We start from the raw sequence: 24,869 nt of genomic DNA, 5'->3' as shown, positions 1-24,869 counted from the left end.
CTGCAAGGTTTTTTTACAAAGTTATTTCAATGGGAAGGATGTATTTGTTTCTTATTTTTCTTCATTACAGTTTTAGCATAAACTTCAACTTTAGTTACTTTTAATCGCAGTGAGTTTGATATATCCAATTTATGTCGGTATTTAGTTTTAATGTTAACCATAGCCGAAAATCCGACCTCACATAGATATGAGGTAGTAGAGGAGGACTTTCATAGCTTCATCGAACAGGCAAGGATACTTATCAGCAACTGAGAGCCAGAATTTCGTTAACTGTTCACGATTAAAACTATTTTTCAGTGACGTATCTTCTGATAAATCAATGAGTTCTTCACTTGCTTTTGTTGACATACTAGTTGGTAAGTCGTCTTGAAATGGGTTACAAATCCAACGCAACGAATCAAACTTTTTCATCTCTTCCCCAAAACATCTGTAGTGCATTGGCAATTCAAATTATTATTATTTTATCACAATATTTTCAGTAACTTAAGTTTATTTAAATTTTTAGGAATTATAAATAGCTCAATGAAATATCAAATTTATCACTTCCTATTTTTTTAAATTCATGTATACAGTGGCGAGGGCCCACTCAATATTCGCTCGCGACCCACTGGTGGGTTGCGACACATAGTTTGGGAAACCATGCTCTAATATGTAGATTTTGAGAATGAGTTCCCTGGAAACGAATTTCCAAACTCAGTACACACTATTCCTATGTTCTTTGTGACGGCGTACCATACATAAACTATCCGCCTATTTTTGATGTAGGAAAAATATCAATAATTGGTGGAAGTCCCCCTGAAGGAGATAATGAAGACTGCCGTGCCAATGATTATAGCGAGTGGAACAATGAAAAGAGTAAATTATATATGCCATAATTGACAACCCATAAACACGACGCAGCCAAATGAAAATATAACCATTCGGAATGACTTAATAGAGACAACCGACTAGGCATTTAATTTGCCTGTTCTAGATCAAAAGTGAAGACGAGAACACACATAAAAAATTCAACTGCGAGCAAGTCACCTATCGCATCCAGCGTTGTGGAAAAAGTTGACGTAGTAGCAGACCAGCCTATTGTCTAAATGTTTTAGCACAAGATCGTGATGGACAATGGTCAACTAATGAGCATAATAAATGTATAACTTATGGGGTTTCCTATAAGCTTGTTTTAGAGCGTGTTCTGAAGAAATTTCGTCGACATCTTTGTTTTAATGTATATAAATATTTTCCTTTTGACATTCTCAAACGAGTATTTTCCGACTAGATAAGGATATCAAGTTTCTTGGATCAACAAACTGGTGGCATTAAATTCACAATGGCTAGCATCTCTATGAATAAAGACGATTCTGATAATGAGTATACTATAATTTCATTGATATTGTGACTATGATAATTACAGAGTTGCCAACACTACAGGGATTGAAATGAACCGGAGCGCACTGGAGCGCCGTACTGGTTTATAAAATCCCTAAAATTATCGTTCCGTCTCGTGGAAAAATTAATTTGACCGTTTGACCTAGATAGACCATATTATAACAGAAAATCAAACACACATTTTTTGGAAATTACACATAAAATTAGATAACTACGTTAATATTTTCGTAAAATCATCGAGCGCTCCGGTTCGTGAAATTCTTCATTTCTACCGCTGCAACACTATTCTAAAAGGATGTAACGCCCTTTTGTCTCATTTTTAAAATTGTACATTCTGTTTGCACCAAATCCCTAAATCCGAACTTTATTTTAACATTCACGATTGTATGATAATAACATTCACAAGTAAACATGAATTAATTTAGTGCAGTAATAAAAGCAATGACTTAAAAGCCAATATGGTGATTAAAATTCAGTTTCACGATGCACAATATAACAATTCTTGTTCAAATCAGTGGACGTGGTGAGATTAGGACAATTTACAAAACTTCAACGTTGATGACATTGGAATTAACCCCATAATTACTGCCGTCCAACCTTATCATACAGTCCATTTAAAATACCACCACCTTCGTTTGTTTCACATAGATATTATTTGTTCAATGTTTTGACATTTATATTCACATAACAAATGTAATCTTGAAATATTTAAATCCTAATCAAACAATATTGAGCAGTAATAATAAACCTAAATATTAAAACATGTTGATTTACATAATACACTTTATAAGAAACAAGTTTTTCATATAAAAATTTTCTTCAAGTTGTAAAATATTGAGGACACTCCATGATGATAATTCAGTATGGCGATAGAAAGAAAGTCGAAGCACTAATGCAATGATAAGCAATTTGAGGTCCGTGGGGCACACGTGCCGACAGTATGATTTTCAACATTCCAGCAAAGATTTCTTCAAAAAGTTTTTCGTTTTATTTGGTCCTCGTGAAAAGAAAGATTGCTAATCACTGCACTAATGGGAACAGACACAAAATAGGAGCAAAAACTAGTTGAGCACCCTTTGATCGAATCACTGACTGTAGTCACTAACCTTGCATGACGTGTCTATGCGCAGCTTTACCAGGGCACTTAAATTAAATAGCATAATAGCTAAGAATTCACAAGCAACACTGGATTGTGGCGAAATATGTTTGGTCCATTTTCCATGTAATCTTCTTTGGTGTGGCAAACAGTTTGAAATTCCGCCTAAAACAAAAGAAAAAAAGAAAATTATAACATGGTAACAAAATTAGCAACATAGCATGGTAACAAAATTAACTCAATTTAACCCGGAGCATAAAATTATTATTTTGTGTTGTATGAAATATGTGTAATAATCGCTGATAATCAGTTATTATAAGGGCCAATAGTTAAAATTTGTCATAATTAGTATGTCACCTAGTGGCATAGTAGACAATGCGCACGGGGCGTAAACCCAAGAGATGCTGGTTCGATTCCTGCCGGGTGTCTTAAGTTTTTAAAAAAGATTTTTTCTATTGTTTATAATATATTTTCTCAGAAGTGTTTTTCAAAATTATGTATGTTCAATAATCCTATGCATTTAGGTATATACAGAAATATTGGAAATTTCATAGAGAATCGATTGATGTAAAAAAAAAACGTATTTCGAAAAATTGGCGTTTAGGATAGTTTAGAATTGAATAGACGAGATGCCGTCCAATTTCATTTACTTGTCATAAATTATAAATGCTATGTCATAAATTGCAATGTACATTGCAAACAGAGTGCGCCGCATTACAAACAAAAGAGATATATCTAAAAGTATACATGCGAAAATGATAGATATGGCCCCCACATCCTGAAGCGGGGCTCAAGGCTAAGATCGTTGATGGGGCCCTCTACCTATCGCTAAGGTTAAAGGCAGTGTGATGCTCTACAGCAGGGGTAGTCAACCTGGTCTCTACCGCCCACTAGTGGGCGTTTCAGCTTTCATGGTGGGCGGTGGAGGCATCAGCCTCAAGGATCTAATTAATAATTTAATTAATTAAAATGTAATTTCATCAGACTTTATGCTTCTATGTATGCAAAGTATAAATAAAAAAGATAAACAGTAAGTTGTTTTATAAAGATTTATTCTGCAAAACTTGCTTTGCAAAACTGCAAAAAAGCGAAAGTCTGACATAAAGTACCTATTTGGTAAGTAATTATTATTATATGATTTAACTTGGCGTGCTGTAACTCAAAGTTAAGTTACTTCCCTACTTTAAAAATCAACATTACTATGGAACCCTGCTGGGCGGTTACAAAATTTTACTACTAACAGATATACAAAATTGGGCGGTAGGTATAAAAAGTTTGACTACCCCTGCTCTACAGTAGCGTTTTCCAAATGGTGTTCACGATAAAAATTAAGGGTGTTTATTATATTTTTAATACCAATAACCACTTGAATTATGGAATTATCGAGTAACGATACATAATTAAAAATTGCATCACACAACCATATATTTTAAAATTTAACCATGATTGAAAGAAAATAGCGCCGCAAAAAAGTCGCCTTTTTCAATATAAGGGAAATTTTGTGATGTGTGTTTATCTCACTTATCCGGTCGACTCGCCATGCCGGGCCTCCCATGAGCCCGGGACCCCAGGTTAGAGCCCTGTCAGCTCAATTATTGTGAGCATGAGGTATAAAACTAAGAGGGCTCGCACATCAGAACTCGCCGCATGCGTCTTACGACGAATTCGTCGATGTGACGTCATCGTAAACCAAGAAACAAACGTTATCAAATGGACCTTCGCAGATTGGCCGTTGCAACTGCGACGCGAGACGATCTGCAGATGCAACATGTCGAATTAGCTACAGCCTGCATGTCGTATCTAAAAAAAGTCGACTCTGCGCAAGCGCACAATTGACGGATCGGTCATTTCTCTCCAGACTGTCGCCGAGTTTGACCGTTCGATAAAAATGGCAGACGAAAGAAACAACATCGCGTTCGTGCAAGAAATTGAAAAATATAAATGTATTTACGATTATAAACGGCGAGATCACTCCAATAGGGATGTGATCGAAAAGGCGTGGACCGAAATAGCTAATCGTTTCAATATTACCGGTAAGTCAAACCAATTATCTACCTTATTTTGTGTTGGGACCGCGTGAAATGATTTTACATATTATGACCATAATTGCAAAGATAGTACGTTATCGTTATGGTTATCAAACATGTCTTCAGCAATCAGTGTACCCGCGTGTTTCAAGGAATTTGATATAATTCATGCTATTTTTACCCACGTGTTTAAAGGAATTTGAATACACAAGTATGTAGCCAGTTAGTAGTGTGTATAATATTCGAAAGTGAATGCAGATTAGGTACTTGGATTCATAACAATGTGACACCATATATTATTATATCTACATTATTCTTTTCTTTTATAACCTTTCAGCGTATATACTATTAATATACAATAGTTAGCAGATATGTGTAGTGTACCTAGGTACCTAGTATGAAGTAAAATTGGTCTAGTCTACACGTACCTGCCTACATAATATTTGAGACTGTATCGTAATAAGATTTTTGGGTTGTCACACCACAAATTCTTCCTCCTTCCCTTGACGTTTTGAGCAATATATTGAAATATAATATCTTTATATTTCAGTTTCAGAATCGAAGGAGAAATGGAGGAATTTGCGGTCTTGCTTGTCCCGCAACATGAAAAAGCCTCCATCAGGGAGTGGGACGAGCAAGGCCAAACGGTATTATCTCCAGGACGCCATGCAGTTCGTCCTGCCCTTTATGAAGTCTCGACCCGGGTGCGGCAACTTACCGCCGCTACCTGCAGAGCCTCTGGTCGAGATTGGCGATGAGAACGAGGCGTGCTCTTCTGCCCCAGAGGCTCCTGTATCCGTGGCTGCTTCACCTGGGGTGATTAGGCGCACATCAGACTGCGCAAGCCAACCACCCCCAGCCAAGCGTCCGAGGAGGCCATTGACGCTGTCGCAACGGGTTGACGAAGGTTTTTTGGCATATATGGAGAGTCAATCTTCAAAGCAAGAAAGGGTGGCGACGGACGCACATACCAGTTTTTTGGTGAGCTTCCAACCAGATATGGCAGCCATGTTGCCACACCAAAGGCGACGATTCCGGGCTCTAGTTGTGGCTGCCGTTGACGAGGCGTTTGCGACGGAACCAACGTCTTATCCACCAATACACCCTAGTGTAATTATGGACTTGAGTATGGTGGATAACGACGAAGAAGATTTTGAGGAGATTTCTTTTGTTCGTCATTAAATAAAATTAGTACCTATTTGGTTATTTTTTAAATGTAGTTATATATTTTCAATATTTATTTTTTTATATATGCAATTGTCAGTGATAAGTAAATGACGCTTAATAGAAATCTCATCATAATTTTATATTAAATTATGGCTAATGACGTTCTCCAATAAGTTTGTTATGTGTAAAGTTGTCTTCAATAGAAATAATCTATTGCTCATTTTTTATTATATTTATGTGATTTTTATTTGTGAATATATCTTGTAGCTTATCTCGTTAACATTCTGGAAAAAAACTTTGGACTGGGTGGTATTCAAACACATATTTAACTAACCAGACAATTGATCGTAAGCGAAATGTGTGTTGGGATCCCGTTCGTTCCGATGTTGTCTTCTCCGATAAGTGTGTTCTAACCTTTTATCTTACTCTAGCGCGTGTCGCAGAGATTATAAGGGTGCCGAATACTTTCTCACTCGCACTTATGCATCGTTTTTGTTCAGGCCTTGGTTCTAGCCTCGCTTTATACGTTTATGTGATTTTTATTTGTGATTATGTATTTAAACTTTTTGTCCATCGCTTATAGCCCTTTTTGTGTAAAGTGTCTTCATTGTAATACTTACTTTTTTATATGTTTATGTGATTTTTATTTGTGAATATGTATTTAAACTTTTTGTCCATCGCTGTTTTAAAAAAAAACAATAAATATTACTTTTTACAAAGAATATATTGACTATTTCAATTCAAAATTAGGTGTGAATTCTGGGGATGATAAATGTAAAAAAAAATTATAAGGGTTAATAGTAGGTATTTATTGACAAATCATTTACACAGAATTTTATGAAAATAAATATGAATACGTAGCTTAACAATACATATGAAGGGTTTTATATGACATAATATCTTACAAAGCTATAACTTTTTGGTTGAATTCCATACAAAAGTACATGGAAAATATTTCAAAATAACATTTGCGTTACCACAGATAAATATATGTTGTCTTATAGATGACAACTTCATCTGGCGACAGGTAAATGACCGCCTGCTCGATAATTTCCAAACGATAATCTTAAATCACACTACACGTAGGTAAGAACCAAACTATTGAAAGATTGGTAACGTTATACGTAGCTTTAAAATGTATATTACGAGTAACGATATTCATCAATAAACATATTGAGATCAAAAACTTAACGATACAAATTATGAAGGGTTTTATGACATAATATCTTACAGAGCTATTAACTTTTTGGTTGAATTCGATGGAAAAGGTTTGACAAAACGATAATATTAAATTTACTTATTAAATAATGCAGCTTTCTTGCCGCAGTATGGGGTTGTTGATGAAATGCGTTTGCAGTTCATCTCTTAATGCATAAGCTGTTTTATTAATAATTACTTCTGCATCAGTTTCCGGCACATCTACACATGTAGACTTAAACACCGCAGGTGTTGTGAATTTGCCTTCATTGATTCTGATGAAATTGTGCAGAACACAGGCAGCTTTAATAATAGAAACAGCAACTGTCTCTTGACACCTTATTGGTGTATCTAAAATTGAAAATTTCGCACATAATATACCAAAAGCACATTCTACGCTTTTCCTCCCTCGAGACAATCGGTAGTTAAACACCCTCCGTTCATTCGTCAGGACCCTTTGAGGGAATGGCCTCATAATATTTTTTTTTAAAGGGAATGCCTCATCCCCTACAAAATAATACGGAAAAGGATTTTCCGGATTACCATTTGGTAATCGGGTGGCATTCGGTATGTCCAACCGATCTCTTTCCGAGTTGGGATGACCGAAACACTGCACCGTCACTGTTCCGTCCAATGTCTCCCACATCGATTGTTATGAACAAATTGTCTGCATCGGCACTGGCCATCAGGACGACAGAAAAAAAGCCTTTGTAATTAAAATTGCTGGACCCGCTATTGTAAATTTTTTTGATACGCACATGTTTCCCATCTACTGAACCAATGCAGTTGGGTAAATCCCACAGCTCGTAATACCGCTTGGCAATGGATTTCCACATTCCTCTGTTGGGAATGGGCATATATTCCGGTTGAAGGCATTCCCAAATTGCGTTGGTACAATCCTTAACAATTATCCCGATGCTGTTGTCTCCTCTCATAAATATGTGGGAACTTAAGCCAGTCGCCAAATATCTGCAAAATACAATTTTATTACATTTTCATAAAAATATGCACTATTTTCATATCAGGATTTGCTTGACAATCAATGAATTGTAAACAGAGTATGTACTATATTCAACATGCACAATGTCAGTGGTAAGGCAATAAATTTATAAGGAAATGTAAGTCATGAGTTACGAAATACCTAGGTAATTATAAACATGGTGCAGTAGATAATTATTGTATGTATCACTATATGTAATAAAATGACTTTTATTCTTTATTTAAACCCCAATCTGTTGGTTACACTTAATATTAATAATAATAATCTTACCTTAAGGTAATCAGCAGTTTTTCTTCTGGTTTGATGGCTTTCCTAAAATGCGTGTCGTTTTTCGTTAACTGTTAACTTCAACAGAACCTTGAAACAGTCCGGACTCATTCTATAACAATTTTGGAATCTATCCGGATGCTGGATGAGTTCTGCTGCGATAAAGGATGCACTGTGTATCGATATATGCTTAATTGACGGATGAATCCAGTATTTTCGCCTTCTATTTAAATGTCTGCGGTACCAATACATAATAATCGCTGTTTCCGCGTCTGATGACATATTTGCACAATGCGTTGTCTAGCTAGAGATTTTGACGTTTCGGGGTACGCGCGAATGCGGCAGCGGCAAACGTTGAATTTCGAGTCGACGCCGCTAGGCAGATGTGCGAGGTTGTGCTAAGCAACATTCGTCGGCAGTATCATAAAATTTGATTTATGGCGGTAAGGCACACGAGGCGAGTTGTGATGTGCGAGCCGGCTAAGGGATGATATCGTTATAGTATGCTCTATGTAGTAGGCTCTAAGAATGTATAAAAATATGCATATGATTATAATTAGGTTTTGATGCCTTTTGGTCATTGAATAGATAAACCTCTGATAGTTGAGTGTACCCACTACTGGTTGCCACATTACAAGTCAAAGATGCAACCTTGATATTCGCAGTGACGTCCCGTGGTGGTAGGAAGATTGAGCGTCGCTTGGGGGCGTTACTCGAAGGGTGGCAAATCGAGGATAATTATTTGGTATACCGACATAGAAATGGCTACCTAAACTGAGTACGTAATAACGAATATATCTTGCCTTTAAAAAATTCAGCTCACTGGTTGGAAACAAAATGTATTCATAAAAGGTTTTCAGGACTGTATTTTTTTTGGTTCGCGATGTCTAGTGTACTTCCGTTGCCTTTCGACGTTCTTGGTGACCAGAAATGACACGAGCACGGATAATAAAAAATATTGTATACAAAAATGGGGCGGCATTTTATCTAGGGACGTCACTGGATATTCGCTTCAGAGCATCTAGTGTTTGCGGGTGAGTCTGTCAGTAGTCGAAACAAGAAGGTATGGTAAGGTAAGGTAATAATTGAATATTAATAATTTAGGCTTACCGATGATGCCAGCATACTGCTTCCAAACCAAACTGCGATTCTCTGCATGCGATGGGAGATAACTTGCACGTCGATGGGCTTCGGCTAAACATGAGAAGAAAAAATCAAAAATCAATATAATGCGATATGCCTATTATGTCAAATTCATTCAAATACAATGTCAACTTGAGTTACATGGTTAACTAGTTATTTACATAACTATATTTATCTTTCTATTTTAAGCATTATTATTAAGGATGGTGACCAATGATATTAGTAACACTACTCAGTAAGATTAAATTTATATTATAGAATACCCGCCTATTATAGGTCAGAAATAAGATTATAATTAATTTGTAAACAATATTTTACTTTACAGGTCAATGTAGTTATCTGAATTCTGTGGGTCTATTCTATGCTTATCGACCGCTAAAGTAATAAAGTGAAAAATATTATCAAACTTAGGGTAGGTTTGTATCAAAATATTACCACTTATTGTAACAATTACACGAAGCCGGTTTTTATTGTTGCAATAAGTGCTATATTTTAACAGCACCTATCTTGCTGCTGTTAAAATATCGCACTTATTGCAACAATAAAAACCGGCTTCGTGTAATTGTTACAATACGTGCTAATATTTTGATACAAACCTACCCTAAGTTTGATACTATTTATCAATTTAGTGTTCGATAAGTATAGAATAGACCCACTGAAGTATAATATACAATAGATAATTTTTAATTCATTAGAAATGAAATAATTAATATTTTGTTTATTTTTTTAATTTTTTAAGCGACCGTGCGAATAAATATTTAACATTTTGTTTTCAATAATTTGACGTAGTATCAGAGTCCAGTTTGATATTGTAACTGTATACATTTTACATACTTAATTTAAAATATATATTTTTTCGGAATTTCAACTTTGAAGATATCAAATTTCGGGATTTTGGTCATTCGGCATTTTGGCCATTCGGGATTTCGGTGTTCGGGATTTTGGCTTTCGAGATTTTGACTCAAACTCATATTTCAGGTCGGCCTAAAAGAGTATTTATAAAATAAGGGTGCAGTGAACCGAAAAAGTTTGGAAGCCACTGCATAGGACGCGGAAGAGATATTCTAAAAAAAATGTTGGCGAATCAAACTAGCAAAGACTCCCGTACGCTTGACTTAAACTTAAAAACTAATTACAATTTCGTGATACACTGGTTGAGAAACACTGCTGTATCCCGGTTGCCACGTTTCTAGTGATGGTTATTTGGAGACAAATAAACTATAACTTTTATAATATAGATATATACATCATTATTTATAATTATTATGTGAAAACAGTGTTGCCAACCGTACTATAATTATAGTAGGTACAATACGAATTTCTAATCCGCGAAAAATGTAAAATACTATAATTTTACGCAAATATGTCAAATTTGAAGGATTCGAGACGAAAAATGTTCATGTTTTTTCAAAAATACTTCTTATAAATTTTACCCTTTTGTATTATAAACAACATAGAAAAATATAGCAACACTGTGTGAATACAACTTCAAACTTACAACAATTCTCATTTTGGAAACAATTTCTGATGTCCTCTGTCTGGTGTCCACCGTCCTCCGAACGTCCCTGTGCAGTCTCCGACCAAAGTCTTTGAACATCGTGGATCCTCCGGATAGGACAATGTTTCGGTACAGCCACCTCCTTACGTCGATTGGACAGTTTTGGATGACATCATCTACCATCTGACTGAGTGGTATTGTGAAATCGGGGCTGCAGAATTCAGGGTCGAAGAATATTTCGGGGCCTACGAAAGAAAATTAATAATAGAACATTACGTTATTTTTTACAGCTACTTTTTTAAAAACTATTAGTGCATGGATGTAGTAAATAAATTGATGGGTTTTTGGTTGTAACTTGTTGTAAAATGTTTTTTTTTATTCAACGAATAATTCACAAGATTTAAGAATGTAACATTCTAATTATTAAACATACCTACATCATTTTGAAAACACTTCTGAGAAAATATATTATAACCAATAGAAAAAAACTCTTTAAAAAAAAGTAAGAACCCGCATCTCTCGGGTATCGCGCCCACTCACATTGACCACAATGCTAAAGGAGTCATACTTAATTACGACAAATTTTAACTGATGGCTTTTAAGAGTAGGTATAACAGAAACCAATGTGATTCATATGTTAGTCGAGCAGAGTCCACGGAGCGAGCAGCACGTCATTTTAAATCTAATTTACAACAAAATATCTGGTCATCGAAGATTTTATTTTAAAAACATAATAATAATTATTATCGGTAGAGCAATTCTTTGCAATGATTTATTAGGTTTCGTCAACGCTGTCGCCGGCCGGCCGAATGAAAACAATGTGAAAAATAATAAAAGTATATGGGGTACCTGCACGATATTTATTTTTAGGCGTTATAAATTATTTCGTGCATTGGCTTTACTCAACCAACAAAATACAATAATGGTACCTACCTATTGTTTCACTAGTACATATTATAAAAGTAAATTTGCATTACTAGTTTGTAAAAGTGTCAGACTAAACTCGGGTACATCACTAGATATTATATTCTACGTTTATTTTTATATATGCATTAGAATTAAACAATATTTACCTATTTTTTTTAATAATTATGTAGGTCTTACACATTGAAAATAAATACTATTCATTAATAATGTTTTTTGGATACCACATGAAATAAAAATGTAGGTTTCCTTTAAAATCCTTCGTATGTTTAGTTCTCGTACAATTTCAGATTGAAAAGTTATTAATCTATTTCTAAGTTTCTAAACCACTAAACTAATCTTAAAGTTTAAAAACGTCACAATATCCACCACATTGGTTGCAAAACTTCCCACCCACAGAACAGATAATAAATAGAATACCGATCGGCTATATTCAATACGCCGCACGTTGAAGCAGGGTTTTTGAATGTCTGAGTGTCCTACGAAAATGAAGCTCGCATTACGCACGTGCAATAGTGTGTGTAATACACCAACATTAAATGAGCGTAAATGCATAAACCGAGAGCAGTTTTCAGTATTAGACGTACAACGTATTTTTGTCACGAGTGTAAGCTTAACACGGATTCATCCTTACTCGAGACGGTTACCTGCTATCGCCTTACCCGTTGGGTATTTCAGTTCCCATTATTTCTGAGTTCCCTGTTCCCACCAAACAGCTGATTAACATATTGAATTTAGTAACATTTAAGTATATTAAAAGATACTATTTTTTGGTCACCCCATACTCGCTTAGTTGGAAAGAGTTGGTTTGTTTTAAATTTAATTTAGTGACCATTACTTTTGAGGGACGTATCGGCGGCGACTTTTTATATTACTAGTAGACCAACTATTTCGGACCACATATAAAAATATCATTTTTTCATTTCTCAAGGGCATTTCTGTAGAGCGTCCCCTTAATACTCACTGAAGCGCTTTCTAAATTGAGCTACGTTGGCGATTGGCTTTTGTATTTTAAATCAAAGTTGGTATTACTTTCATTACTAACCGACGTCACGGATCATTCCAAGATTGTTTGTTGTAATTTACTTGAACTTGCTAATAAATTTTAATTAACTATTTTTTTTATTCAACGAATGATTCACAAGATTAAAGAATGTAACATTCTAATTATTGAACATACATAATTTTGAAAACACTTCTGAGAAAATATATTATACCCAATAGAAAAAATCTTTTTGAAAAGTGTTTCCAAAATTATGTATGTTCAATAATTAGAATGTTACATTCTTAAATCTTGTAAATTATTCGTTGAATAAAAAAAACAGTTAATTAAAAATTGATGGAGTATTTATAATATAGGTATACAAAATTTCTACGAAATAGTTGGTCATGAAATCAATCGATTTGTAACACTACTATGCCAATCAATTCAATTGGCGTACTAAAACTTGCCTCACTTTCAATTATAAAATATATTTTCAACATCACGTAAACTGGGGTATTGGTATTATTGTACATCAGTATTTCTACGTATTGTACCATATTGTGTTCGCATTGTTGATTCTTCAAAATTGGTTTAAATTCTCTGGCAAACTATTTATGTATACAAACAAGCTTAGATTATAGAAAAATATAGATAGAGCTATTGCAAGTGTTTGTCCCTCAAAACATGACGAACTTTTTCACGCACTTGCCTCGCCCTCTTCACGCTTCCCCCGCGACCCTTTCCTGGGTTATTCTAAAATATGTCTGACTGTGTGCGTGTCGTAGTGTTGCCAGATATCGAATATTTATTCTAATGTTATAATTTTACAAGCGATGTTTTTATAGATTATGTTATGGCAACACTGGCGTGTTGGCTGTGCACTTGGTAAAACATTACTCACTAAAATCGGCTCTTGCGGAGGGCCTGCAAACAAGCCAATCTACAAAGCCCGAAGGAAATTAATATAACGTGATAAAAACAGTTTTTCATTTGTATCTTAATTGCTAGTAAAAAAATTAAATAAAAGCTCACCAAGAAATCTTTCATAGCCCACATCGATACTGAACGCCTTCGTTGAAACGTCATTTGCATCAGAATGTCTTTTGAACCATTTTCCCGGCTGAGAATCATATTTTGAAAACTCGCTTAGTATATCGGGATAAATGTAGCAATACCTGAAAAAAAAACATTAGATTAGTGTTATTAGATATTATTACCTACAACAGTTTTTCAGTTCTACTCTGTCAACCGTGTGTACTGCTAACACAAAATTTAGCACGTATACATAATATTGCAACAGTAATAAAAATAACGCCCACGGTGGCCGCGCGGCCTAAGCGTTGGACTATAACGACGTGGGTCCCAGGCTCGAATCCTGGGTCTGGCAAGTACACATATTGTTTTTCAATTTGTGTGTGTCAGGGTATGGACCTAATAGGTTGAGCAAGTGACTGACATCCATTTCTCGTAAAAAAAAAAACAAAATCTGTCAAAACCTCTACTCTGTGAAGGCCCATAATATGATCCTATTAGGATCAGACATGGTCGAAAGAAAAAAAAAATAATAAGGGAAAATTGCGTCACAAACTGTAAGGCTGCCTGCAAACATGAACCTACGAACGCTGAGTTCGACCCCCCGCTCACCTGTCGACCCTTCCGCCGTAGGAAATATAGAAACTAGTCGGCGCTGTGTGCTGCGCGAGGTATAGAGGTGTTCATATATATATATTTTATATATAAAAACGTAACCACCAGGCGGCGTTAATGGGTACTGAGCCTAAACGTGACTACTTTAATAGCGCTACAAGAATAAAGGGAAATAGGCCACCTTCTAGATATAGCTGCAAGAAAGAACAATTTTCTATTGTGGAGTAATATGACAATACGTCTTAAAGAATAATGTAGTAAGTATTTTAAATATTTACGTATTATCATAATAATATGAACGAGAGTTCGTCATGTAAACGAAACTCGCATTAAATATTGGTAATATTTGAGGATATTCATGGGGCTTTGTATTTTTTGTGTTTGACGAGATGAATTTGATATTATTGAAAATGAAAAGCATTCTTCTTCTTTTGTATCCGCTTTCAAGGGCCTTTGGTCCTGAAGATATCCATGCACTTCAAATTATTCTTATATTTTCGTCACTCTGCAGGCCAACTAGCGTAACCCTCAAATATCAAATTGTTCAGGAAGTGAAAGAAAATGTAGGTCATTGGATTTACTTATTTTATATAATATTTATTTATTATTTTATATAGGTAGGTATCTACCTAAGTAGGTATATTATTTTATTACAAATTATGTGGCTTACTCAGTACATGCCCTGTGGTTTACGTTGAGAGGGTTACAGCATTTGGCTGGAATATTTTGTGTTAAGTTACAAATGGCTTAAAAAAATAGTTTTGAATTATTTTGATATGAAATATTTTTTTGGGATTTATGATACTTGGCCAGGGTATGCAGTAAGTTCATTACAATCAAAATGTAAATTTGGTGAAAAGTGAGGGTTACGGCAATTGTCCTGTATGATGACGTTTTATTCGTGATTGGTCATGTTAGTGATTTTGCGACGCCTATCTGTCCATCGAACTTATAGATAGATATAAACCAGTGGCGAAGGGTGACTTTTTGAAAGAGGTAGGCTGTGGAAGTAACCCCATGCATGTCAGATATATTTGCGGGAAATAAGAAGATAACCCAATATTTTTTTTTTTTTTTAGTATTATTAATAACCATGTCCTTGCTTTTTCGTACAAGGTGGTTGTTAGTAATTTTGAACAGTCACAAACACCCAGGCTTTGAGAAAAACACATAAATGTTTTTGTCATGACCGGGAATCGAACCCAGGAACTCTCGGGTGGAAGGCGAGCGCCTTACCAACTGCACCACGAGAGCCGCCTGATAACCCAATATTACTACTGATGAACAAGTACGCTAAAACAAAGAAATTTCAAAAGCTTAAATGGTTTGTTATAATTAGTTCATAAAAATAAGCAATTAGCTTGAATTACTTATGTATTTTCCTAAATATTTATAAACGTAACATACGCTCAAAATATATTACCTATCATCTATGAAAATACCCGTTGTTGTATATGTATTATGTTCCATAACAATTCATAATTTAACCCGTAAAACTAGACATTTTAAAATACTTCTCTATTTAAAACACAGACTTAGGTAGGTACAATATCAGATATCCAAATTGTCTAACGAGTGAACTAATGAATAAATAAAAATCACGAGATAAATTATTTTATATTTTTAACAACAATCAATACATATTTATGTGATTTAATGCCATAGAAATTATTTTTTTAAATTATCTTTTTATAAATTATTTTGAATAAATGCGCTCTCGCGACGCAAGCGCTAACGAAACAGCTTGTACATTTTTATGCGGGAAGGCAGACATTTTGAAATTATGGGAAAAAACTTCATATTGAAAAACCCGTTGATTAACGCAAAAATAGTCCTATACAATATGTGAAGCAAAACGCGGCGTGTTTTATTTTTTTAAACTTTCAAGAGATGCCATAGATGGTGCTTATTGAAATATGGGAAAAGATCGTAAAATTATGATAATTATACGATAGATGTCTTTGGGGTATATTGAATATATTATTATTTGTGATTATATAAATACGTTAATATGAAAATAAAAACTATTTTTCTTAAGAAGGTAGGCTTTAAATATTCGCCTAGTATGGAGTCTTCGCCACTGATATAAACAATTAATATTACTATAATATGCATAACTTACTTTTCTTTAATGGCCTTGGCTATTTGAAGACTGCTCTCAGGGGGCACGGATGGCTCCCGATGGCTCCCTCTCGCGAAGAATGGACTGGATGAATGAGGTGACACTCCTTCCAGCAATAGGCATTTGCTGGATGCACGATCCAATAACATATCCGTCAGCCTATGACAAAAATAAAATATACTTATTAGTAAAGTAGAACTTCAAATGGCCAGTTGATGTTATTATGTAAGCAAAAACAACAATTTTTAATAACAAACGGCTTTTTAAAATGTTTAGTCATGCGTCAATTACATTGCGCTACTTTACGAGCTGTTTGTTGGCGAATTTAAAAGCGGGCGATTCAGCTACCGCGGTTGGGATGATGACACAACAAATTTTCCATTCTCTAAGAAGCCAACAAGCTAGCGACTATTTTGACACAACGAAGTTCGTTTTTTAACGGGAGGTCGCTACTACGCTCTACTGCGCAGACGCAGTAGGCCCACACGCCGGCGTGTAGCGTGTAAAGTTGACCGGCTTTCAACTTTTCTCGGTAGATTTTTTACAATATGCTTGTTAGCTTGTTCGATGATGACACTGGGCGACTTTACAGGCAGATTGTAAATTTACCAATAAGCAGCTCGTAAAGTAGCTCAATGTAATTGACGCATTAGGTATAAAGGTGAGTAAAGATTGGGAACACGCCACGCCATGCGACTAAATGCCACCTGTCGAGTGACATCATAATAAATATAAAACTTATAATGTAGGTAGGTACCTCCTAAAAACCTCTCAGAACTATCTCATTATTTAAGTGTGCACATCATCATAGTGATAGAGAGAAGCCCTTTTGCTTTTAACCTATTCGATAATTATAATATTTATAATATACTTACCCTAGACCGGTTTATTCCTGACGGACATTATCAATATTGGTAATGTGTTATGAAATTTGCTAAATTTTCTTTATTTTAAAATTCATACCTACTTATTCTTTTAGCTGCAATTTTACTAAAAAGACAAGTAAACAACAAAAACTATTGCACATTGATTAACTCTGATAACACGTTTTTTTAATATTATCTATTCATTAATTTTACAAAAAAAAAGTTTCCAATTCGATTCTGAAGAGAAAATTTTCAATTTGTTCTAAGAGCGCGATAAAATATCAAAAGTTATGTAGGTATGATTTAATTGCATAACTTTAGATATTTTATAGATACTTTTAAGAGTATTATTGACTATTATCCATTATGGCTTGGTTTCGCAGGGTTTAATTGAATTTTAAAAAATTACTAACATCATCAATAAATTTCATTGCAGTATTATTTCAATGAAAACAAATACGTAAGACGTAATACAAAGTTTAGTGTGCACTATTTATGGCGGATCTTAACAGCCTACCTCCACCTTTCGCCACTGCCATGCCGTTATATTCATAATAATATTTATTATTTATTATTAATAATAAATACACGAATACCTACATTAATAAGTGAATGATTCATACTAAATATTTCTCTGAAATACTTTTGTTATGTGTTCATTGTTCTAAGTTAGTTATGTTTCCTGATTTTAATACCCGCTTTTAGTAGCCCAAGTCGGTTACAAACAAAACAGCACTCCAGCATTTTTTTGCATGTACATAATAATATAATATATTATATTAGCGAATGTATGATTGATACTCCACTATTCCACAAGTAATAATTTAGCTGCTGTATTTAGTAGAGCAGGCATATCCAACTTCAGTAGTAGGCTCAGTGGTGCCAACTGTACTATAATTATAGTACAGTACTATAATTTTGATTTCGCGAAAAATGTAAAATACTATAATTTTAAAGGATTTAAGACGAAAAATGTTCCTGTACTATATATTTTTCAGAAATACTATAATTTTTACGCCTTTGTACTATGATCAGCATAGATAAATATGGCAACACTGAGTAGGCTACGATATCCAATATCAAAACTGACAGTGATATTATATGTACATCAGTCACTGATATTAGTGATATTCTGATATACATACCACATTCGCCTATAGTTAATTATTCAATATACCTAATGATACTTTGAATTTTGTAGGAAAAAAAAAACCGACACCTGACGGGACTTGAACTTGTATCCGCTGGATGAGCTTTTGCAATTAAGTCATGAGCAGGTTACTTAAGGCTATACTTCAGTTGAGGCATGGTCTAAAAAGATCGTGGCTAGGCGATGCGCGGATTGTGCAAATGACGCGTGAAGAACGAAATATATTTTGTCATAAAAATCCAACATGCATCCATTTAATGTTCTGTTTATTGTTCTATTAGTAACAATAATAATATATTCATTGATATGTTTTCTTTTTCAAGTAAAAGGGTAACGTTTTTTAGTAATCTTTACACGATTTAAGGCCATACCTCAGCTGAGGCATGGTCTAAAAAGATCGTGACTAGGCGATGCGCGGTTTGTGCAAATGACGCGAGGTGAACGAAATATAATTTGTCATAAAAATTCAACATGCGTCTTTTTAATGTTATGTTTATTATTATATTCGTAATAATAATAGTATATTCATTGACATGCTTTCTTTTTCAAGTACATGCGGAACATTTTTTAGTCATCTTCACACGATTCAAGAATATTTTCATCCGACTCCGTGACAAAACAAATCAACGTGCGGACACTTCGACTGTCGGTCTCCGATTGGCGACGAGTGAGAAATTTCGTCGCACCTACTGTTGAAAATTATTTGCCGAGCGTACGCTCTTAATTACGACGATTTCAACAAGCAGTTCTTACATGAAATGCTTATCTAATTGCGTTACAATGTTTGCAATCGGTTTTTGTATATTAAATCAATGTAGGTATCAATTAAATGCTTTAATTACTAACCGATGTCACGGATCACACCAATATTTAGTTTTTATAACGTACTTAGACTTGCTAGTAATTTTATAACCCAAATTTCTTTTATTCATCGAATAATTTACAAGATTCGAGAATGTAACAATTTATATATTGAGCATACATACCTAAGTATTTGATGTAACAATTACTACCTAGTTAAAATCGTCGTAATTAAGTAGCATATATGTAGCTTAATTAAAAAAGCACACTGGAGCGAATCCAGCGGATACAGGTTCAAGTGCCGTCGGGTGTCGTATTTTTTTTTTACGAAAAGATTTTTTCTAGTGTGTATATTTTATGCTTGAGATTGATGAATAATTATTACAGGTAAAAGCTGCTCATTCAGATTGCGACGGATACGGGCTCAAGATACATTCGGTATATTTGTTTCTGTAGTTCGAAGAATGTGATTTTATTTTAGTCTTGTATGTTATTCAGTTTTGAATAATACATAATCTAATACTCGTAAAACACGAAAAATGTTTTAAGAAAAGGTTATGTACGACTAATGATTAGCTCGAGCCATTTAACCCATCTTATTCTCCAAAGCAAAACGGTGGTTCATTAGTAGGTACCAAACAAAATGACCGTGAATTAACGTCTAAATACCTATGTCGGTTTTCGTATCGACCCAGTTAACTTCTCGTTATACAGGTAATGGAATTATTATCTGAGAGAAAATTTATGTGATATATATATATTTACCTGCCATGTAAGCCTTGTTCTCGGGAAAGTTGAGCGGAGCTTCAGTCATCAAGAAATAGTGGTCTTCGGGTTCAACCCTCAAGTATTTAAAGATGCAGTGCTGCATGAATTTCTCCATGTAGTCCCAGTTCTCAACTATCCCATTGCGAACGGGATACTGTAACAAAAAAAAACTATTAACGATATGGGTATAGGTATTATAGAATATAGATAACATTTACAATTTAAATCTCAAAAAAATGCCTAACATTTTTTCAACGTATAAACTTATTCAAAAGGTCTGTCTGACTACTAAAAACAGTTTTAAAAACATTATATTGGAATGACAGGTGGGTACTATATTTTATAATAGCTGACAACAGTATGAGACAATAACAAATATAAGAACAATAGAACCTCCAAAACCTCATCATTGTTAATGAGTTCGGGTTCCGGTTCAGGTTCAAGGTTTCCGGTCCCGGGTCGAGTTCCAAGGTTTGACTCCGGTTCCAATTCCATCTCCTCTTAAAATTACATTGGTAGGAAGGTAGTATTGCATGCATTATTTGTACTTAAATAAAATAAAAATTAATTCGACTAGGTAGGTACTTTTTCTTTCGACCATGTCCGATCCTAATAGGTTCATATGGGCCTCCACAGGGTGGAGGTTTGTATTGACAATTTTTATTTTTACGAGAAAAGGATGTTAGCCACTTGCTCAACCTATTAAGTTCATACTCTGATTCCAAACACAAATTGAAAAACAATAATATGCGTATTTGCTAGACCCAGGATTCGAACCTGACACCGATGACATTATAACGATAACCCAACGCGTAAGCCGCTCAGCGATCGGTGGCCCATCGTCCAGGGCGTCAAACTTCGATTACTTACGTACTTGTTATTTGGGATTTTATCTGGTTGCTTAGGTAAGCATCGATTTAAAAAAATATATAAGTAATATGTATTATTGTATAAGAAAAACTTTTTCTATGCTTGCAATACTAATGCAAGGCGTTTTTTTTATCACAGTGGAAATATAATATGTAAAATAAATCGCACAAGTGTGAAGCTTGTTACAAATAAAAATGCAACGTGAAATCACTTGCAGATAATTTAATCATTCTTGTTTTTTCGAATTTCAGTATGATGAAAAAATATGTAAAACATAAATAGAAGAAAAATTTTCTTCAAAATCGTCGATTAAATAGAAAATGATCTAATTAAATACTAAATTATCATGGCATAATATGAGCATTCACACTTCGGATGTGGGACTGATTGTTAGCCACTTACCCTACCTTGTATTGAATCAAGCACAAATTTAAAAACAGTTAAGTACTGAGTATTTTTGGAACCTAGGTATCATGAAATGCTGTGAATTCACTGACAAAGAAATAACCAAATTACTCACTAATATTTATAAAGAAAGTAAAATACGTACTATGTTTCTAAGCGGGGGGGGGGGATATGACGTCGCAGACTCGAGTTTAAAAATAAATAATATTAACAAACCTCGTTCAATACAACATAATTTATTACAAACTTGTACCTAACGATAATAAAAATCCTTACCTATTTTTGGTAAAGAGTTTAAAACAAATTAACATGACGTGCACCTTACCTTGACAAGACAATCCTGACGATACCGCTTCGTCGCCAATACTGAAACCCAGATCGTTGATTCCTTTGGTGATCCAATTCGATCCCTGGTCTCCGACTCCCGAGGATGTCTTCGAAGTCACAGTCGTGGGGATTATCATCTGAGGTTCTCTGTTGCCTGCGAACCCAAGCTTGGTATATCTGAAAAAATAATAGAATTTAACTGGTTTATAGGCTTATAGTTATGGGTTAAGTCTACTTTGCTAGATGGCAATAATTACACAAGAATCTAAGTTATGCGAGTATAGTGACATACACGTCAGAGCACTGAGTACACAGAGTACTAGGGACTGAAAAGAGTGGAGAGAGCTAGGGGAGGTCTTCATCCAGCAGCGGACCTACTCCGGCTCATGATGATGATAATGGAACATAACTATATTTTTCCAAAACCTCCCTATTTAAATAATTCAGTAACTACCTAACTAAATACATAATTATAAAGTTATCTACTAAACATTGTAATGTGATTTGTAAAGACTTTTAGAAGAAAGAAGTTTAGTTGTTCCACTGTAAAAGGGTATATTATAGTACAAAACTTTAATCAATCAGAATTTAATAGTACGTATATATAAATATGGCACACAAAAATCATTTGGTATTTCATTTTTGGCAACAAAAAGGTTGCCGAACACTTGGTAGATTATCTTTTCAAACCTACCATTTTATTAACTTGTTAATAATAGGTAAGTATGTTCAAATAATATTATTGCAATGTGATAGCTTTAATTGGAATTGTTTTCGTAGACTTAAATTAGGTAGGTACTTATGTAAATTTTATTATAATTTATATTTATTTGTGGCTGAAATAAAAAATTAGCTTTAGAAGGCAATAAAAAAATAATGATGAATAAATAATTAGGTAAGTAGGTAGCTAGTCAATCGAAACCAAACTTTTTGACGATCATAAATTTGTAATATTTTGGAGTGCAATAATATGAAATAGTTTGAGAAACATTGAGTGGTTGAGTGCTGCAGCGCATTTATTATATACACAAGCTGCTATAGACGCTATCGGCAGCAATCGGGGGTAATTTTTCATTTTTTGTATCGAACTATTAGCACTTATTGTAACAATTACAATAAGCTAGCCAAACTGTATATAGTCGGCCGCTGCGGCAGCTATCTAGGGTAGCTTTGTATCGAAGTATTAGCACTCATTGAATCAATTACAATAAGATAGTTGTAAATGTTACAATAAGTGCTATGTTCAGCACCTCTTTTGGCTATCGTAAATTTTAGAGCCAGTTAAGCGTCAATTACATTGAGCTTCTTTACGAGCTGTTAATTGGCGAATTTAAAAGCGGGCGATTCAGCTACTGTGATTTGATGATTACAAACAAAGCTTTCCATTCGCTGAGAAGCCACAAGCCAGCGACTATTTTGACGGAACGTAGTTCGTTTTTTTACCGGGAGGTTGGTACTGCGCTCTACTGTGCAGACGCAGTAGGCCCACACGCCGGCGTGTAGCGTGTAAAGTTGACCGGCTTGCAACTTTTCTCGGTAGAGTGTTTACAACCTGCTTATTAGCTTATTCGATGATTACACTGGGCGACTTTACAGGCAGATTGTAAATTCGCCAATAAACAGCTCGTAAAGAAGCTCAATGTAATTGAGGCTTAATCATCGAACAAGCTAACAAGCAGGTTGTAAACACTCTACCGAGAAAAGTTGAAAGCCGGTCAACTTTACAAGCTACACGCCGGCGTGTGGGCCTACTGCGTCTGCGCAGTAGCAACATCCCGGTAAAAAAAAAAACGAACTACGTTCTGTCAAAATAGTCGCTGGCTTGTGGCTTCTCAGTGAATGGAAAGTTTTATGTGTCGCAGTAGCTGAATCGCCCGCTTTTAAATTCGCCAACAAACAGCTCGTAAAGAAGCTCAATGTAATTGACGCTTATCTCGCTCTAAAATTTACGATAGCCAAAAGAGGTGCTGAACATAGCACTTATTGTAACAATTACAACTATCTTATTGTAATTGATTCAATGAGTGCTAATACTTCGATACAAAGCTACCCTAGATAGCTGCCGCAGCGGCCGACAGCAGTCTTGTGTATAGAATAGATGCGCACGCGGTGTACACTTTTTTATTATTGTCACCTACCTAAATGTTGAATAATCAGTAGGTAGTGGTTCCGAATTCAAAACATTCTATACTTATAGTAAATCATTTAGTCACCAAATTCAATTATATAGTACGCTTTACGAGAAATTATAGTGATTGAACAACATGTACCTAGTGGACTCTGGATAGATAGATGATAATAATAAATAAATATAAAACAAATCCGAGTGAGTATGTCCGTTCAGAATCAAAGTAGGTAGAGAGATTTTTTTAGCTTACCTGCATACCGACCAATGTTAATTATTGTTTAGTATTACATAATCGGCGTATTATTATAGTAGATGCCTGTACTGTAATTTTTGACGCGTAATACAATATCAAAAAGGAATTAAAGTGTAGGTAGGAAGTCAAAAATACTAAAGTTAAAGTAGGGCTAGATTGGCTGAAAGAACAAAAAAAAAGATCTGGACTTCAATCCAAATGGATACCTATCTTGATTTCGTTTCCAAAGATTTTAAGAATACCCGGAAATATTTACATTAACATCGAAATACCTACTCTATGTACCTATTATTTCTCTGACAGCGTGTTATATTTTGGCGACAAACAATGCAACACTGTAATATACACATCGCAGTACAAATTATAATAATAAAGGTATTTACCATATATTTTTTATCGATTTATAAAATAAATAATATGAACAATATTATAATATAAAAAATGATGACTAACCCGCTACCCAACTCGATGACACAGGCAGGTCCCAAAGTGGCCATTGCAAAAATATAATAATGTTACACTGCACGAAACTCAACAATGAATTTATTATTTTCAGAACAACGTCCCTTCGGGACGGGTGACGAAATGCAACTGAAAAAAAAATCGATAAGTAAAACCGTGATGTGCAATAATGAATGGTTTACACATGTATATTTGCTGGCGACATGCTAACTTAAGTAAACAGAGTGTTAACATAACATATAAAATTTATTCGAATAATCCTAAGTAGGTACACTCTGTATACAAATGTTTTTTATAATAAATAGTTATTGATGTTTTTAAAATCTATGATTCATTTTTATAAAAAAAAAACTATTGATTTAGGTATGTGAGTAATTCAAACCACGAAA

At 34.6% G+C, this 24,869-nt stretch overlaps 2 protein-coding genes across 2 annotated transcripts; both read right to left on the bottom strand.

Moving 5' to 3' along the window:
• Positions 1-62: 62 nt before the first annotated feature.
• LOC147079265 (actin-related protein 3-like) lies at positions 63-20,172 on the bottom strand. Its single transcript, XM_085954936.1, has 6 exons — positions 20,033-20,172; positions 16,451-16,609; positions 13,714-13,856; positions 10,773-11,017; positions 9,242-9,325; positions 63-2,638 (listed from the first exon to the last, which is right to left on the bottom strand). The coding sequence occupies exons 2-6, from the start codon at positions 16,597-16,599 to the stop codon at positions 2,543-2,545; spliced, it is 717 nt and encodes a 238-aa protein (XP_085811062.1). The 5' UTR covers positions 16,600-16,609; positions 20,033-20,172; the 3' UTR covers positions 63-2,542.
• LOC147079264 (actin-related protein 3-like) lies at positions 20,054-24,611 on the bottom strand. Its single transcript, XM_085954971.1, has 3 exons — positions 24,472-24,611; positions 21,636-21,814; positions 20,054-20,189 (listed from the first exon to the last, which is right to left on the bottom strand). Exons 1-3 carry the CDS (start codon positions 24,513-24,515, stop codon positions 20,164-20,166), a joined length of 249 nt encoding a protein of 82 aa, XP_085811097.1. The 5' UTR covers positions 24,516-24,611; the 3' UTR covers positions 20,054-20,163.
• Between the last annotated feature and the right edge of the window lie 258 nt (positions 24,612-24,869).

The sequence above is a fragment of the Rhyacophila brunnea genome, unplaced genomic scaffold, assembly GCF_057557595.1.
Source record: "Rhyacophila brunnea isolate RB1 unplaced genomic scaffold, BYU_Rbru_1.0 scaffold_10, whole genome shotgun sequence".
NCBI classification, from domain to species: domain Eukaryota; kingdom Metazoa; phylum Arthropoda; class Insecta; order Trichoptera; family Rhyacophilidae; genus Rhyacophila; species Rhyacophila brunnea.
The sequence above is the reverse complement of the archived record's forward strand: the minus strand, read 5'-3'. Positions and strand labels throughout refer to the sequence as shown.